Source organism: Aspergillus karnatakaensis, assembly GCF_047715665.1.
Source record: "Aspergillus karnatakaensis strain CBS 102800 unplaced genomic scaffold BJY04scaffold_5, whole genome shotgun sequence".
NCBI classification, from domain to species: Eukaryota; Fungi; Ascomycota; class Eurotiomycetes; order Eurotiales; family Aspergillaceae; genus Aspergillus; species Aspergillus karnatakaensis.
In genome coordinates this window covers 590,658-604,133 of record NW_027395717.1, presented here as the reverse complement: position 1 = coordinate 604,133, position 13,476 = coordinate 590,658, and the positions used below count along the sequence as shown (strand labels likewise).

The window sequence follows — 13,476 nt, the reverse complement described above, 5'->3', positions numbered from 1 at the left end:
GTGACCCGGGATACTAAGCAGAAGTCATTAGAGGTGTCCACCAATATAAGCTAGAAGTCCACAGAACTCACATAGGAGGTATACATTGCCACAAAAGGAACAGTTCCATTCGTACCAAACCCACTCGTGTTCTCGGTATCGGCGACAGCAGAACCAGAGAAGAACATCTCAGAGATATTATCTGGGTATCCACGTGCAAGCAGGGCAACAGGCTGGTGCTTCCAATGGGTTAGATCATCACTAGTAGCATGGCCCCATGAAATGGCTCCCCAGGTATCTCCTTCAGGATTATACTGGTAGTACAGATGATAAATGCCATTGTGATACAGAAGACCGTTTGGATCATTCATCCAATTCTTAGCCGGCGTAAAGTGATAACGAGGTCGGTAGAGCTCATTGTAGGTTTGCGCACCTACTACCTGCAAAAGGAAGAGCCCGACGGCTAGGGCAGAGGTAAAGAAAGAGACCATCCTAACAGGATAAATGCATCCAGAGTCTGGGTGAAGAGACCACTGAGACGAAGATGCTGATTGTGAGTGCGAAAAATCTCAAGTTCGCGGCGAAGCACAGGCTCTTATATACTCTCAGGCTCTCGCGCTTCAGTCTTCAGCTTTACTTCCTGTAGGGCCAAGAGATAATACGCATTACAAGACTCAAAGTCTCACTGACCCCCTCCTCTTCCTCTGCACTCGTCTGAAGCTCCTCTCGGTTTCCGTGAATATTCCCCGATGTTGCGCGAAAGCGAAGAGACTCTGGACGATCTCCCCCATATTCTGAAACCTGGGATAGATGCGGTGTAACCTTGCTTACCCCAGTGGCGTTCGTCTAACCCAGCAAAGAAAAAGCGGAGAAAGCAATACAGTGGCATTGTTCCGGGGCATCTCATCTATCCAGCCGGACACACCATATGAACTCGCGGAGGTCGGAAGGCCACCCCGATGCTGATGGCACGTGCGACAAGATTCCTCGATATTATTGTGGTCATCGTGAGGACGCCCCGTTGGGAACCATGAGGGATCGTGCAGAATTGGTGTGGAAGTCGCGGGGATAAACTCTCGACTGCCAATACTCAAATTGCTTGATTTTATTTCCCCGCGGAGGCAGGCTGGTTTCCGCGAAAGGCAACCACTATGCCGGTGCATGAACAAATCGTTGATCTTACTTGATGTTCTTGAGTGCCCGTAATCAATTATCTCGGGCTCTTGATCCTGCAGCCCACTCTTTATCTCTTGGCAATAACATTGACCCTGTCCCGGGGGCAAAAGAGACACTTATTGATCATTTCTTCATTTCCGGGGTTGGCACTGCAGACTTGTCTCACCGCGCACATCGCAGACTGACGAAGGGTTCCCACACCTGAACCACCACCCAACCGGCTAATTCGCAAAAAAGTGGTGCGGGGTATCGGGGCCAGGAGGGAATCAGTGGCTGGAGCAGCGGGCAAAAGAGTCGAAATCGCGGGCTTTGAGTAATATGCGGATCTGTGCGGATATCCGTCAGCGGTTCTTGAATAGCCTCAAGCAGTAGATATGCGCGACATGATGATCGAGAGGTACTTTGTTTGCATCTTCAGAGTACTAGATGTCTGCATACCAAGTTCCAGTTCATCCATTTCCCTGCGAATCGGATCTCCGCTAGAATTATGATGATGCTATCACAAATCACACCACCTTTTAAGCCAGCTAACATGCTGGTCTCGGGCGCTCGGCCCAATCAGAAGTATTCTGCGATGGCACAAAACGACAAGGCCCACTTGCAGCACGGCAGTTGACACCAATTCGGCAATATCCCGATGTCGGGGCAAGTCTCAGAACACGGTTCCGTGCGTAGCATCGTTTTCGGCCCACATGGACCTTTCTGGTCATTCTGGCCCGAGCCCATCGCGAAGAATAGCCAGAGTTCCCCGATGCAGGGGCCAGGCCGACGCCCGCTCGCTTGCTTTTTCATAACCCACTGCCCCGGGGTTAGAGCTGTTCCGACTGAATACACCCTGCCACCCCGCACCGTGTGGCATATAAGGTTCTACATATCAACGGTGCAATTTGAATGTCGATGTTGTCTGCTAAGCTCCCGATAACGCAAGATGGAAAACATATCCGAGGCCCGAATTGACGGGTACATAGGCTCCGGCAATGCCCAGCATCCTCCCTCACCAGGCTGACCGAGCGCAGGGTCGACTACTCTGTCATCGACGGGGGCCAACGATGGCGCATGCTCAAGTCGCAAAAGCGGTTCTTTTTCTGGTGTGAGTACACGAAAATGCTGCTACAAAGCAGCTACTAGATAACCTCTCGCCAGGTCTCTGGGTGTCCAGCGGAGTGGTCATGCAAGGCTTCGACATCGTCGCCGGAGGTCAACTCGCCGCACTCCCAGAATTCCAGAAACAGTTTGGGCGGCTGCTGCCCGATGGCTCGCACGTTATCCCTGCTTACTATCTGTCCGCGTGGAATTCCATTGCACCGGCGTGCGAGATCGCGTCGATGTTTATCTACGTGCCGCTGCTTGAGAAATATGGACGAAAGCCTGGGATCTTGGTTGCGTCTGTGATTTCTGTTGCGGGAGTGCTGCTTCAGCAGTTTGCAACGGATTGGAAAGTCCATCTGGCTGGAAGGGGGGTCAACGGTTTGTTTGCACCGATGTATGCATAGGTGGACAGTAGTAATATGATGTAGGCATTGCGATCGGGATGATGTTCACTATATCGCCCTTGTGGATTGGGGAGACATGTCGACCGGAGTTGCGAGGGTTCTCTCTCTGCTTCTTCAATACGAGTATTGTGTTTGGGCAGTTCGCCATGTCAGCACCCCCTTGTCTTGTCATGCGGTGGACTGTCAGCTAATTCCTTCGTAGTGTCGCTGTATCTAGAGGAAGCAGCTATCTTGATGGCAAATGGTAAGTCATATCTCCTCCATACCAAAAAAAAAAAAAAACACTGCTATAAATATTCCAAGGCAATGGTGGCTCCCAGTCATGGGCATGCACATCTTTCCCGCAATCCTCACAGCTGGCTGGTTCTTCTTCCCCGAATCCCCCTACTGGCTTGTGCGACAAGGCAACACCACCGCAGCGCGAAAGTCCCTCCAACAAGTATACGGATTCAAGAGCCCCACCTTCTACACCATCGAAGTCCGCCGCATGGAATCCGAAACCCACCAAGCAATGTCGATCCAGGCCAACCTCACCCGGCGGAGCACACGGCGTACATTCCTAGGCCTCAACCTCGCAGCCGAAGCCGAGTGCTTCGACGCCATGAACCGCAAGCGCACCCTAACAGCTATCTTCGCGGCTAGCGGCCAGCAGATGCTCGGAGCGACGTTCATCATCGGGTATGCGACCTACTTCCTCGACCTGATCGGGGTCAAGGATCACTTCGACGCCTCGATCGTCCTCTACGTCGTGATGCTGCTGTCCACCATGACCGCGTTCCCGCTAACAGAGATCCTCGGGCGCCGTACCATGATCATCATCCCGCAGTTCCTCCTCTGCTGTATGCTCCTGCTCATTGGGATCTTGGGGTGCGTCCCGGATCATGGAAAGGCGAGTTGGGGGATCATCGTGTTTATCTACATCTGGGCGATCATTTACCAATTTTCTATTGGTCCTGTGGGGTTTGTGCTCGCGTCTGAGATTGCGACTGTGCGGTTACGGAGTACGACGCAGGGGCTTGTTACGATTACGAATGCGGCGTGGGGACTTGTTATGCAGTTCACGATTCCGTATATGGTATGGCGCGTACTTTAAGTCTCGTTTGTGGGGACAAGTCTTGCTAATACTGTCCCCAGATCAATCCAGATGCAGGGAATCTCGGTGGCAAGGTTGGGTTCATCTTCCTCGGAACGGGCCTGGTCGCAGCCATTGGTGGGTGGTACTTATATCCAGAAACCAAGGTACGGGGTCGGATAATGAGGTGTAGACAGAAGAAAATTGACTGACTTGGTGTGATAGGGCATCTCGTTTGAAGCAATGGACGGACTATACGCGAGCGGGACCGCGCCGCGACGCTTTCAGGCTGTGAGTGGGCAGAGGAGAGCTGTGACTCAGGACTCCAAGACGGAGCCACCGTTTCAAGTGGAGGAAGCAAATGTTTGAACGGTTGCTATCTGGTCATGCATAGTTCTCTTGTTTCGGAATGCCCATGGGTGGTCTGGGCGACCGCTAAACGATACTGTAAGTGTAGTGTAAGGCCTCATTGCTCTGCTTTCAATAATCAAGATGATTTGGGTTTATAAAATCACTATTCAAAACATGATTTCCAGCGCCGTAATATAACAATAAAAATGAAAGCGGCTAGATATCCGCTCAGTGCTTGTCAAAATGTCCTAGTACGTCAATATACTGATCTGGCCATGGTTGTGACTTTGCGCTGGTAGGAGAAGCTGGAAACATCAATCTTCGGCTAGCTGCGATATCGCGGACTTGTTAACTCCAAGCTGGGAGTTGCTGACGAAGCTTCAGTAGTAGATCACACCTCATACCCTGAACCTTGCCGATGAATCGTTCACAATGAGATATATCTCTAGCGAAATCAACCTGTACCCCATACAACCAAGCAGAAGAACCTACTTCTAATAATTCTTGCTAACTCCCTGTCTGTGTGCTGGAAGGCTGTAAAAGACATGTAGCTTGCCATATATAGTGCATTCTCCCTATCTCCCTGAATCCATTAACCTATCCTCTTCCACTTGTGACTCCTAGGATTTAATGATCCCCTAATATTGTTAATATTGTGTACCCTGGTACCGCAATTGAACTTCCTTATTCTCCTACTGACCATCCTACAACTACCTCCACCCACACACTGCATCCGATTTCCTTGACAGACAACCCCTCTCCTACTATCCCATCCTGAACAGACCAACAGACCCCCGTCAAGCCTTCTCAACCTCGCGATGCTCCCCAGTAACATTTCCCTTGTCCTCTGCCCCCACCAACCCTGCCTCCTTAGCCCTCATCTCCATGAACGTGACCTGCGGTTTCCACCCCACGCTCTGCCTCGCACTCCCAACCTCATTATACAACTCATCCACCTCCTCCAGCGTCAACCCCTTGGTCTCATAAATCATAAAATACACAAACCCAATACACAGGAAGCAGCACGCGAACCAGATGAAGAAAATCTTGGACTGCAGGTTTGCGTTGCCGGGGCCGTAGTTCACCAGGTACGGGGTGGAGAAGCTGAGCGCCCAGTTTAGGAGCCAGTTTGTGGCTGTGGTCATGGAGAGGGATTTCGCGCGTGTCTTGAGGGGGAAGATTTCGCCGGTTACAACCCTATTCAATGAGTATTGTGAGCGAGAGTGATCGAAGGAGGTAGGTGGGTGGGTAGGGGTTGGTCATCGCGAAGACTCACCAGGCAATTGGACCCCACGACGCCGCGAAGAAGAAGATGTAGATACAGATGAACGCAATCGCAGCCTTCTGGGCCGCCGCATCATGCACAATAGCATTCCCCTCACTGTCCTGGCCCGTGGTCGTGGTGCCCAGAACGGCAACGAGCAACTGGGACACGGCCATACCGATGGCACCCAGAAGCAGGGCCGGCCGTCGACCCCACTTGTCAATCGCGTAGAGGCCAGGAATGGTGGATCCAACATTCACGCAGTTGATAACGAGCGTGATGACAAACTCGTTCTTGATCCCGGAGTTCTTGAAGAACTGCGTACCATAGTAGATGATGAAATTGATCCCGCTGAGCTGCTGCAGCGCCTGCAAGAGACATCCCGTAACAAGGCGCTTGAGCAGATTGGCCCGGAAACAGTCAATGTACCCAGACTTCCCCAGACTCACTTCGTACTGGTGGTTCGCCTGGATCTCGGCGAGTTCCTGGCGCACGGCTTCGTGGTCCTCCGGGAGACTCCGGAGTCTCGACAGGCTGCGCGCGGCGGCTTTGGTGTTGTCGCGTTTGATCAGGTACCTTGGGGTTTCGGGAAGGATGAGCATGCCGACGACGAGGATTATTGACCAGGCAAACTGCACGGCGATGGGGATGCGGTAGGAGCCCGAGTCGGTGCGGTGGTGGGTTGCGTTGTTGAGGACGGCGGCGAGGAGGAGGCCGATGGTGATGGCGAATTGGTAGGAACCGACGATGAACCCTCGAATCCACTTTGGGGCGGTTTCGGATTGATAGAGGGGGACTAATGGTTACCAGATAGGTTGCCATTAGTGCCTGGCTCAAGATCTAGGACAGATGGACGGTCGCTTACCCAGCGCAGAGATAAGACCAACCCCGAGGCCAGCAAAGAAGCGGCCAGCAAGAAACGGTGGAATGGAGGTTGCAATAGTCTGGAGAATAACCCCGAGAACAAAGACCCCGTTTGACGCAATAAGACCCCAGCGGCGCCCGATCCAGTCGCCCACCGGGGCGGCACCGAGCGCACCGAAGAAGGTCCCGGCGGACAGGATGGAGACGATGGCAGAGGACTGGCTGGAGGTGACATTGAGCTGGCCGGTGCTGTCGCGGTAACCGGTTGAGAAGGTTTGAGCCCAGTAGGGCATGGCGAGGATGCCGCTGATGGTGCCGGTATCATAGCTGTGGGGAATGTGAGACTGGGAACCCCTGCAAGTAGGGTACTCTGGATACTCACCCGAACAGAATACCCCCGAAGGCGACAAATCCACTGATTAGAATGGCAGGCCATGCTTTGCCCTCAGTCCCCTGAGGCTTTTCGAAGAGGAAACCCATGGTGGATGCGGATTCGGATTGGGCAATGGCTGACTGAGTTTATGAGGATGGGTATCTCGAACTCTGCCTTGCTGATTCCATGAGTCGGACAAGCTGAAGCTTTATATAGATGTGACAGTCTCGCGGAGGTTTTCGTCTTCTCGCCGATGTAGCAGTTCTCTCTTGCGCCCGATTCCGATGCCGATGCCGCTGTAACCATTCTTCTCCATAGTCTAGGTCATGCTGGTGGCTCAGCGGAGATGTGGGGATTTCTCCGCGATGGTCATATCGCCCCTTGACCCCAGCCGGGCGCAAAGTGACCCGCACACACCGGAGGTAGCAGTGTTGATACGTCGTTAACATCATTTACTAACGCAGCAGTTGTCACAGACAGGCCCGGAAATGAGCGCGGTTGGCAGAAACCTTGGTAAAATCATCGTGGCTCTATTATCATCATGGATCAAGGATCTATGTCTAACTCGAATGATACAGCTGCACCCTATCCTTCAATATTGCACCCATCTCCGCTAACGAGGGGCTGACCTGCATTACCCCGTCGAAGACTTGAACTGCTAAATCTAGACCGTTGACAACCTCCCGAGACACAACTCCGGCAAGGCATGGCTCCATCAGGCCAACCAACGCCGCCATCGAAATTGTAAACACACTATCAGTCGCAGCCGTCAGCCAATTGTCGCTTAGCAGGTGCATCGCTCAGAAATCGGCGGCTGCATCTTACCTAGTACACAAAGTCCAGAGATTCGGCCGGCAAACAGCTACGGCCGCCGCAGCACACGGAACAAACTCGGCATAGCTGTTAAAAAAACTCTCTGAGTGGCGAAGAAGCTCGCCGTTGGGCTCGCCCACTGTAAGCGCCTCGTAGACCGCTGGCCAATAGATTGATACCTTGAATGCGAAGTATTGCGCGCGGAGAAAAGCAACCTGTGCGGAGTTCACATTTGTCGTACTCCCTTGTGGATGAGGTTCGATGGCGGGGGAGGTGGGCCGAAAGGATAGGTGGCTCGGGAGTAATTGCAGCCACTCATCGAGCTGTCTCTCGAGCTCGGTCGCGACAATGGGCGCGTAGATGTGGCTGCCGTCAGCCAGGGTGCTTGTTGCCCATGTGCAGCGCTGCAGCATTTTGCGCATCGCGATCTCCGCGATGAAGTAGGAGAAATCAATAGTGGGTATGGTAGGGTCAGAGAGTGGGTTTGGATCCCAGGTCCAGGTGATCTGGCTCGTTGGGGCTGGGACAAACGGGGCTATGCTCCAGATTTCACTGTTGACTAGGTCGAGCTGAACGGTAATTTCACTATAAACCGGTGAGTTTCCGGTCTGGTTTGTTGCTACACGGTGGATAAGAAGTGACCGACCTCTCAATCAATAATGCTGACCAGAAGCAGTTCGCCAGCAATGCTTTTTCTGCGGTGTCATCGTTGACGTCGAGCTCACTGGTGAGTCAAACTTCAGCTCTCCTATCCAATGCGTTTGGAAAAGACCGTGCTGTACTCACTTTAAGATATAATTCTGCATTTTATACGACGCGATTGCAACGAAGTCATGCGCCTGGCACGGCTGTGCATAGCACAGGTGGTATATCGCGAGCAACAGGAGGCACTGGGCGCTCCATGGGCTACTGTCTGCAAAGACACACGGGAGCATATCCATGGCCGCTGTGAAGTATACTGACTCCGACCGTCCTTGTCGAACGCCCGCGATCGACTCGCATCCCACCACGCAGCCGATGGCCAGGACAAATAGTGTGAGGCAGGATTTAACCGACGTGGGAAAACATGAATTTCTTGCCTCAATCAGGTCTTCGATATAATCTGTGTGCAGGATCGGATACCAGTTATGGATATGCTCCCGAAATGCCTGGAGGTGTCTATAGAAAGATGAGGCTATTGTCAGACCGAACTCGCATCAAGCAGCGAGGAACAATTGCGTTCACTTACATTGATGCCTCTTCAAGATCAACCATCACGATGTTGGCGCCTTTTGCCTGGGCAGTGATTGTTTGTCTTCCGCGCTCGATCTGCTCGAGTAGCACAGGCAGGGATAGGTCAAGGCCCAACAAGTTCATAAATGCTTCACTCTGGAGTATCATAAATGGAAATTCCAAAGACGCGTCCTGGCTTGTCGGAGGCCCAGAGCTCTTTCGCACATCACGAGAGGACGAGTTCCGTGGGTTCTGGCTCTGGACTACGGTGGTGATATGATCCAGCTGCTCCCATAACCTCGAGAGCTCCGCCCGTAGACTAGATATGCGATCAGAACCAGAGCATTCTTCCCTTGGGGAAAGGGTCACTCACGCAGTTGGGGGTAGATCTTGCGCCTCCTGATAGAAGCAGTCTTTACCACGCTCGACGCAGAATGTGCACTTGGGCCGCTTGCCGTCGCATTTGGTCCGTCTTTCTCGACACGTATTGCAGGCAAGGAAGCCCCGGCGTCTCCGCGTCTCAGAGCTCGATAGGATATGAGGGTTCATTGTTTGCGTCCACGCTTCGAAGCGTGCTGTCTCGGCGTTACTTGCCTGTCATGGTAACGGCGTATTTCTTTGAGTTGGGGATAAGGGCAGGAGATGTGCCCGGCATTCAGTTTCCAAAAACACTAGACCTCTTGCTCTCCGACGTACATATTTGTCTGGAGTAGCCTGAATACCAATGATATGCTTCATATGCGTGTTTGATTAGCTGGCCAATGTCACCATGCTTCCAGAACACACGAAGAACATATATTCATCTCACCCACTGCGGGGAAGAGAAGCGAAGGGAAGACTAACCCTCAAATCAGCATCCAGGATCTCCACCTGACGGCTTCGGGCACAGGTAGAGTTTGCTCCTTTGAGCGTGGAGACCCTGGCTAGCCACTGAGATTGCGAATTATAAGAAACTTCGGGCAACGGGACCGGGGGGTAGTGTGATGTGAAGTGACATGCCACCCAACGCTCGGCTATTAAGCACCTTACGGGCAGAGATTGTACCGGCGGGTGATTAGAGATCAGACTGGAAAGTGCATTTCCAGGTATATTCCGGAGAGGAGGGGTCCGAAGCGTGGCTGGTGGTCTTCAGCCCTGGTCGGGACACCGATCGTCCTCTCGCTTCGCCCGCACAACAACCCCACCTTGTTCGGAGGTAGAATGGCGGGGGGCTTTGGCTACTGCCCAGTGACGTGTTCCAACTCCTGCGAGGGAATATGCAGGAATCATGGGCTATGGAAGATTCTAGAAGATATCACTTTGCTTTTTGATTATGTCTGATGGATCGGCCACTGCTAACTTGGATAGATACGACATCCCACTATCTAAAACTGCTACCCTTGCGTCAAGCAATATGCACCACGTTGGCTGCCCCTTTTATTGAATCGATATCTCCCGTGGGCGAGGCTGCACGCTCGTTGCCAAATGTCGGGTGGTTCCTCACGTCTTCTGGAGCTCGCTACATGAGAAATTGATTCCAGAATCATAGTTTCAGAAGGAAAGGGTAGGCGTGCTAACCTAGTGTATGAACTCCGTGAATCCCATTCCTCGTCAGCCAGCGAGAACTGAGCTTGTCAAGGGCCGTTTTGAAATCGTCCAGGATAATCGTATCGCAGAGACACTTGAACATGAAGCATAGCTGGAGGAATCATTACTTGTGAGACTTGGCTTGAATATGGAGCAACATGCTTGCGAGGAGCGCACCTTCCAGAAGGGATTGATGCCGAGCGGCATGGCATCACTGAGTGCTCCCGTCACACTAATGACGTCGAGGGCAATGAACACGATAGAGAGGCACATCGAGCCTAGCATGAGCCCGAAGCGGGGACATTCGCGCACTAGCTCGATGAGGCCGAAGTTGTAGTGGGCCTTGACGACCCAGAAGAGGTTGCACGTTGTATAGATCCACCACGGATCGCTGAGTCAAGGTTTGGTCAGTCAACGCCGCCCGAATGGAAAATGGTGATAGAAAGTGACACTGCATACCGGAATAGAGCTTCCCACGGCCGAATCTTCTCGTAAACAGTTCGGTTGATGTCGTTGAAGTAGGCGAAATTGGCGTATATTTCAACTGCCCAGTACGGTTGCGCGAGGACAATTGTGCCGACGTAGAAGAGGGACAGTTTGCGGCCCATGAACGGCCTGTTTTTCATCCACGCAATGACATTGTGTAAGGACCATGACATGATCAAGCCGATCGCGCTCGCAGCCAGGTACCATCCGTACACAGGGTCCGGGGCAAATATAAAGGTCCCATGGGCGAGGGCGAGGATCAACTGCAGGGGTGACTCCATGTCAGCGGGTGTATTCTACATATTGTCTGGTAGGCTACCTCTAGTAAAATCAGCTTGTGCAGCAGGACACCTGACCGCATGTTTGCAAAAGTGACAGCAGCCATGATGACCAGCGAACCCGTCATCAAGCCCTGAGACCAGGCTTCCAGAATTAGAGCGGCGGGGTCAACTGGGCGCTGCGCCATTCTCTTCGCATGATTCGGATACTCCACCGAATATGCATAGGTAACGATACTATTTGAGCCGAGCATAATAATCGCAATCACATTGTCAAGGGCAACATGGAGGCAGGTGCAAGAGGGCAGAACCGGATATCCGCCATGGGTCCAGCGAAAGTGGCGGGGATATATGTACGATTTCCCGCAATCGGTACGAGAAGAAAATGAGGGGTTCAAGGTTCTCTCCGCAATCCTGGAGAATCTTCTAGCGACGTTCCAAAAACACCGCGCAGCTGGTCTCGCGGAGGGGAGGAGCTGCTCCGCGAGAGAGACCAACGCTAAATTAGTCCAGACCAGCAGCGACGTTCGGCTTCTCCCTTCGTGTCGGGTGGCATCACTCATAAGATAATAGCGCCGCATCATCACCGTGTTTCATGACCCCACGCTGTTCTTCTTCGACAATGCTCCCATCCCGAACGCCTTCAGCCTGCGACCACTGTCGCCTCCGGAGGAGACGGTGCGACCGCATGAGACCAAAGTGCTCGTCCTGCATCTCTCAGGGAGTGGAATGCATCTATGGACGAGCTCCGGACTCGCAGCCCTCAGAGTAAGTGCTGCCTCTTCGTACAGTCGATTTATAACGGCTTGATAATTGCAGTAGATTGGTCCAGGAGCTCATGAGCATCCGCGAGAGACTGGAATCCATCACCCCAATGCTGGAGCCTCGATTGCAGCCGGCATCACGAGGTGACAACAGCCCTCCCATGACGGCGCTGCGGAATTTCCCACCCCTCGTGCTCAAATCTCCGCATCTCATGCAGATTCTCGGCTTGCTGCCGGATCTAGCATCTGTCCTGTATCGCCTCGAGAATGCAGTTCCACGGCCACCAGTATCTCACTCCGAGTCAACGCCGGTCGCACACCTTGATCTGTATTTCTTACCAAACAGACCTTGAATCACTCAACTGACTCTACAACCAGAATCCTCCGCCGAATCGAAGAGCGAATCCATCCATGGTACCCGGTTCTGCATGCGGGTTTCACGATCCATTTCCTAGAGTCCAGCACTACCGGCTTCCATGTCTCTACCATATCGTGCCTATCGCACCTGGTCATTGCGATTTCAAGTCTAGTCGATAACGGACTGCACTCGCCACACTTCGAAGCTGCATTGTCCATGATGGCAAAAGTGATGCTTGAGTGCAGTGTGACGAGTGTCCAGTGCTTGGTCCTGTTCAGCGTATATCAAGCCTATCTTCTCAGAACAAGGCAAGCCTATGATTATATTCAAGCTGCTTTTCTGAAAATTCAACCATTTCTGAAAAGGTCCATACCATTTGCGTCAAACCGTCTCCTTCTCTCCTGGGTGTCAGCTAGTAACACTGCTAATGAAACAACAGACCCTGCTTCAGTGAGGGAGCACCAGAGGCGCAGCTGATCTCGCGGTTATATTGGACAATCTATCTAGTATCAAGGTCTGTTCATGTGAACTGCTCACTTGTGCCCAGCCTGACAGATACCTAGTGAGACGTCGATGCATCTAAATCTGTCCTGCTCGAGCAGAGCTTTACGTGGCTGGTCAAAACTGGTCCCGCTGCCATCAAGCACTGATATGTGGAGCTACCTTGATGATTGGAATGCTCCCTCGAACTCATCGTTGTCATCAATGCCACAGGACAGTGACGTTGATTCGCCCAATGAATCGCCGCCGTCACTGTCAAACTTTTGCGTAGAGGTGAATTTACAACAGGCTCTGGAAACTTATGCAGCACCAGTAATGAATATCTCGGATCCATATACCGACGACTCCTCCCACCCGAACGAGCCGATTCCCAACAAGGCACTGAGGTTCTTCCCAGATCTCTTCTCTACGGGGATAAACCTACAGGCTGGGGGCTCCGCCCAGGATACCCACAGTGCCATACATCGAGCCAAGTATTATATGTACGAGGTAACTAGCTACTGGTCGGTAATCTATCGCATCATCCTAAACGGGTCCGCAGACCCCGAACTGCTCCCCTACGGCCCTCTGTTCTTTGGGTCGGTCACGAGCTTTCTTTCTGCAGCTAAGATGGCGCTTTGGGTATGTCGACCAAAGGCCTGGTTTCTATGTGTGAGGTTTGTGCTTAGATGTCAATCTTTTTATCCTCGTAATTGTGCTCACGTTGTTGTCAGTATATACACCATATCCATGGCCACACTGAGAGCTTTGGATGTGCGGCCTCTTCGATTGCTCGTGGAGACAGGGCTTTGGGAGCAGCTGGAAGCTTCGGTCGACGATCTGCAGAGACACGGTGAGCTTAGCCCGTCTGTACGGTATATGTGGGACTCTTTGACGGAGCGGTTGGAGAAGGCCAGGGGCTAGAAGAGCGGTTACAGTTTCATGTT

The 13,476-nt window shown here is 52.5% G+C and overlaps 6 protein-coding genes across 6 annotated transcripts; 2 read left to right on the top strand and 4 right to left on the bottom strand.

The window, feature by feature from the left end:
- Positions 1-16: 16 nt before the first annotated feature.
- Positions 17-449, bottom strand: BJY04DRAFT_179556 (glycosyl hydrolase). The gene has a single exon (XM_073709913.1). It carries the CDS (start codon positions 348-350, stop codon positions 51-53), a length of 300 nt encoding a protein of 99 aa, XP_073575747.1. The 5' UTR covers positions 351-449; the 3' UTR covers positions 17-50.
- Positions 450-1,832: 1,383 nt separating this feature from the next.
- BJY04DRAFT_179547 (putative MFS alpha-glucoside transporter) lies at positions 1,833-4,315 on the top strand. The gene is made up of 7 exons (XM_073709912.1): positions 1,833-2,115; positions 2,172-2,622; positions 2,673-2,796; positions 2,851-2,892; positions 2,952-3,723; positions 3,783-3,887; positions 3,946-4,315. Exons 2-7 carry the CDS (start codon positions 2,325-2,327, stop codon positions 4,087-4,089), a joined length of 1,485 nt encoding a protein of 494 aa, XP_073575746.1. The 5' UTR covers positions 1,833-2,115; positions 2,172-2,324; the 3' UTR covers positions 4,090-4,315.
- A 225-nt stretch (positions 4,316-4,540) lies between these two features.
- BJY04DRAFT_179542 (sugar porter family MFS transporter) lies at positions 4,541-6,741 on the bottom strand. Its single transcript, XM_073709911.1, has 4 exons — positions 6,582-6,741; positions 6,201-6,526; positions 5,348-6,131; positions 4,541-5,268 (listed from the first exon to the last, which is right to left on the bottom strand). The coding sequence occupies exons 1-4, from the start codon at positions 6,677-6,679 to the stop codon at positions 4,869-4,871; spliced, it is 1,608 nt and encodes a 535-aa protein (XP_073575745.1). The 5' UTR covers positions 6,680-6,741; the 3' UTR covers positions 4,541-4,868.
- Positions 6,742-7,082: 341 nt separating this feature from the next.
- On the bottom strand, positions 7,083-9,558 carry BJY04DRAFT_179524 (putative C6 transcription factor). The gene is made up of 7 exons (XM_073709910.1): positions 9,441-9,558; positions 8,971-9,351; positions 8,614-8,916; positions 8,172-8,543; positions 8,032-8,109; positions 7,398-7,970; positions 7,083-7,325 (listed from the first exon to the last, which is right to left on the bottom strand). Exons 2-7 carry the CDS (start codon positions 9,144-9,146, stop codon positions 7,133-7,135), a joined length of 1,695 nt encoding a protein of 564 aa, XP_073575744.1. The 5' UTR covers positions 9,147-9,351; positions 9,441-9,558; the 3' UTR covers positions 7,083-7,132.
- Positions 9,559-10,149: 591 nt separating this feature from the next.
- On the bottom strand, positions 10,150-11,115 carry BJY04DRAFT_214126 (uncharacterized protein; the record flags this gene model as incomplete). Its single annotated transcript, XM_073715126.1, has 4 exons — positions 10,150-10,275; positions 10,341-10,554; positions 10,623-10,912; positions 10,969-11,115. The coding sequence occupies 4 exons, from the start codon at positions 11,113-11,115 to the stop codon at positions 10,150-10,152; spliced, it is 777 nt and encodes a 258-aa protein (XP_073575743.1).
- A 163-nt stretch (positions 11,116-11,278) lies between these two features.
- Positions 11,279-13,453, top strand: BJY04DRAFT_214125 (fungal specific transcription factor domain-containing protein; the record flags this gene model as incomplete). The annotated part of the gene is made up of 7 exons (XM_073715125.1): positions 11,279-11,452; positions 11,501-11,695; positions 11,760-12,019; positions 12,070-12,414; positions 12,489-12,563; positions 12,613-13,206; positions 13,264-13,453. 7 exons carry the CDS (start codon positions 11,279-11,281, stop codon positions 13,451-13,453), a joined length of 1,833 nt encoding a protein of 610 aa, XP_073575742.1.
- Positions 13,454-13,476: the final 23 nt, after the last annotated feature.

What these genes read in the sequence shown, in the direction of transcription:
- BJY04DRAFT_179556 (XM_073709913.1), bottom strand. Translation starts at nt 350, where the DNA reads ATGAATGATCCAAACGGTCTTCTGTATCACAATGGCATTTATCATCTG.
- BJY04DRAFT_179542 (XM_073709911.1), bottom strand. Translation starts at nt 6,679, where the DNA reads ATGGGTTTCCTCTTCGAAAAGCCTCAGGGGACTGAGGGCAAAGCATGG. An exon ending in TTCGGGGGTATTCTGTTCGG is followed by an intron (nt 6,527 to 6,581) that starts GTGAGTATCCAG and finishes CATTCCCCACAG; the next exon opens with CTATGATACCGGCACCATCA. An exon ending in TCGTGGGGTCCAATTGCCTG is followed by an intron (nt 5,269 to 5,347) that starts GTGAGTCTTCGC and finishes CTCATTGAATAG; the next exon opens with GGTTGTAACCGGCGAAATCT.
- BJY04DRAFT_179547 (XM_073709912.1), top strand. Translation starts at nt 2,325, where the DNA reads ATGCAAGGCTTCGACATCGTCGCCGGAGGTCAACTCGCCGCACTCCCA. An exon ending in GTGTTTGGGCAGTTCGCCAT is followed by an intron (nt 2,797 to 2,850) that starts GTCAGCACCCCC and finishes ATTCCTTCGTAG; the next exon opens with TGTCGCTGTATCTAGAGGAA. An exon ending in ACTTATATCCAGAAACCAAG is followed by an intron (nt 3,888 to 3,945) that starts GTACGGGGTCGG and finishes TTGGTGTGATAG; the next exon opens with GGCATCTCGTTTGAAGCAAT.
- BJY04DRAFT_179524 (XM_073709910.1), bottom strand. Translation starts at nt 9,146, where the DNA reads ATGAACCCTCATATCCTATCGAGCTCTGAGACGCGGAGACGCCGGGGC. An exon ending in ATGCAGAATTATATCTTAAA is followed by an intron (nt 8,110 to 8,171) that starts GTGAGTACAGCA and finishes TTGACTCACCAG; the next exon opens with TGAGCTCGACGTCAACGATG. An exon ending in CTCTGGACTTTGTGTACTAG is followed by an intron (nt 7,326 to 7,397) that starts GTAAGATGCAGC and finishes TGCGACTGATAG; the next exon opens with TGTGTTTACAATTTCGATGG.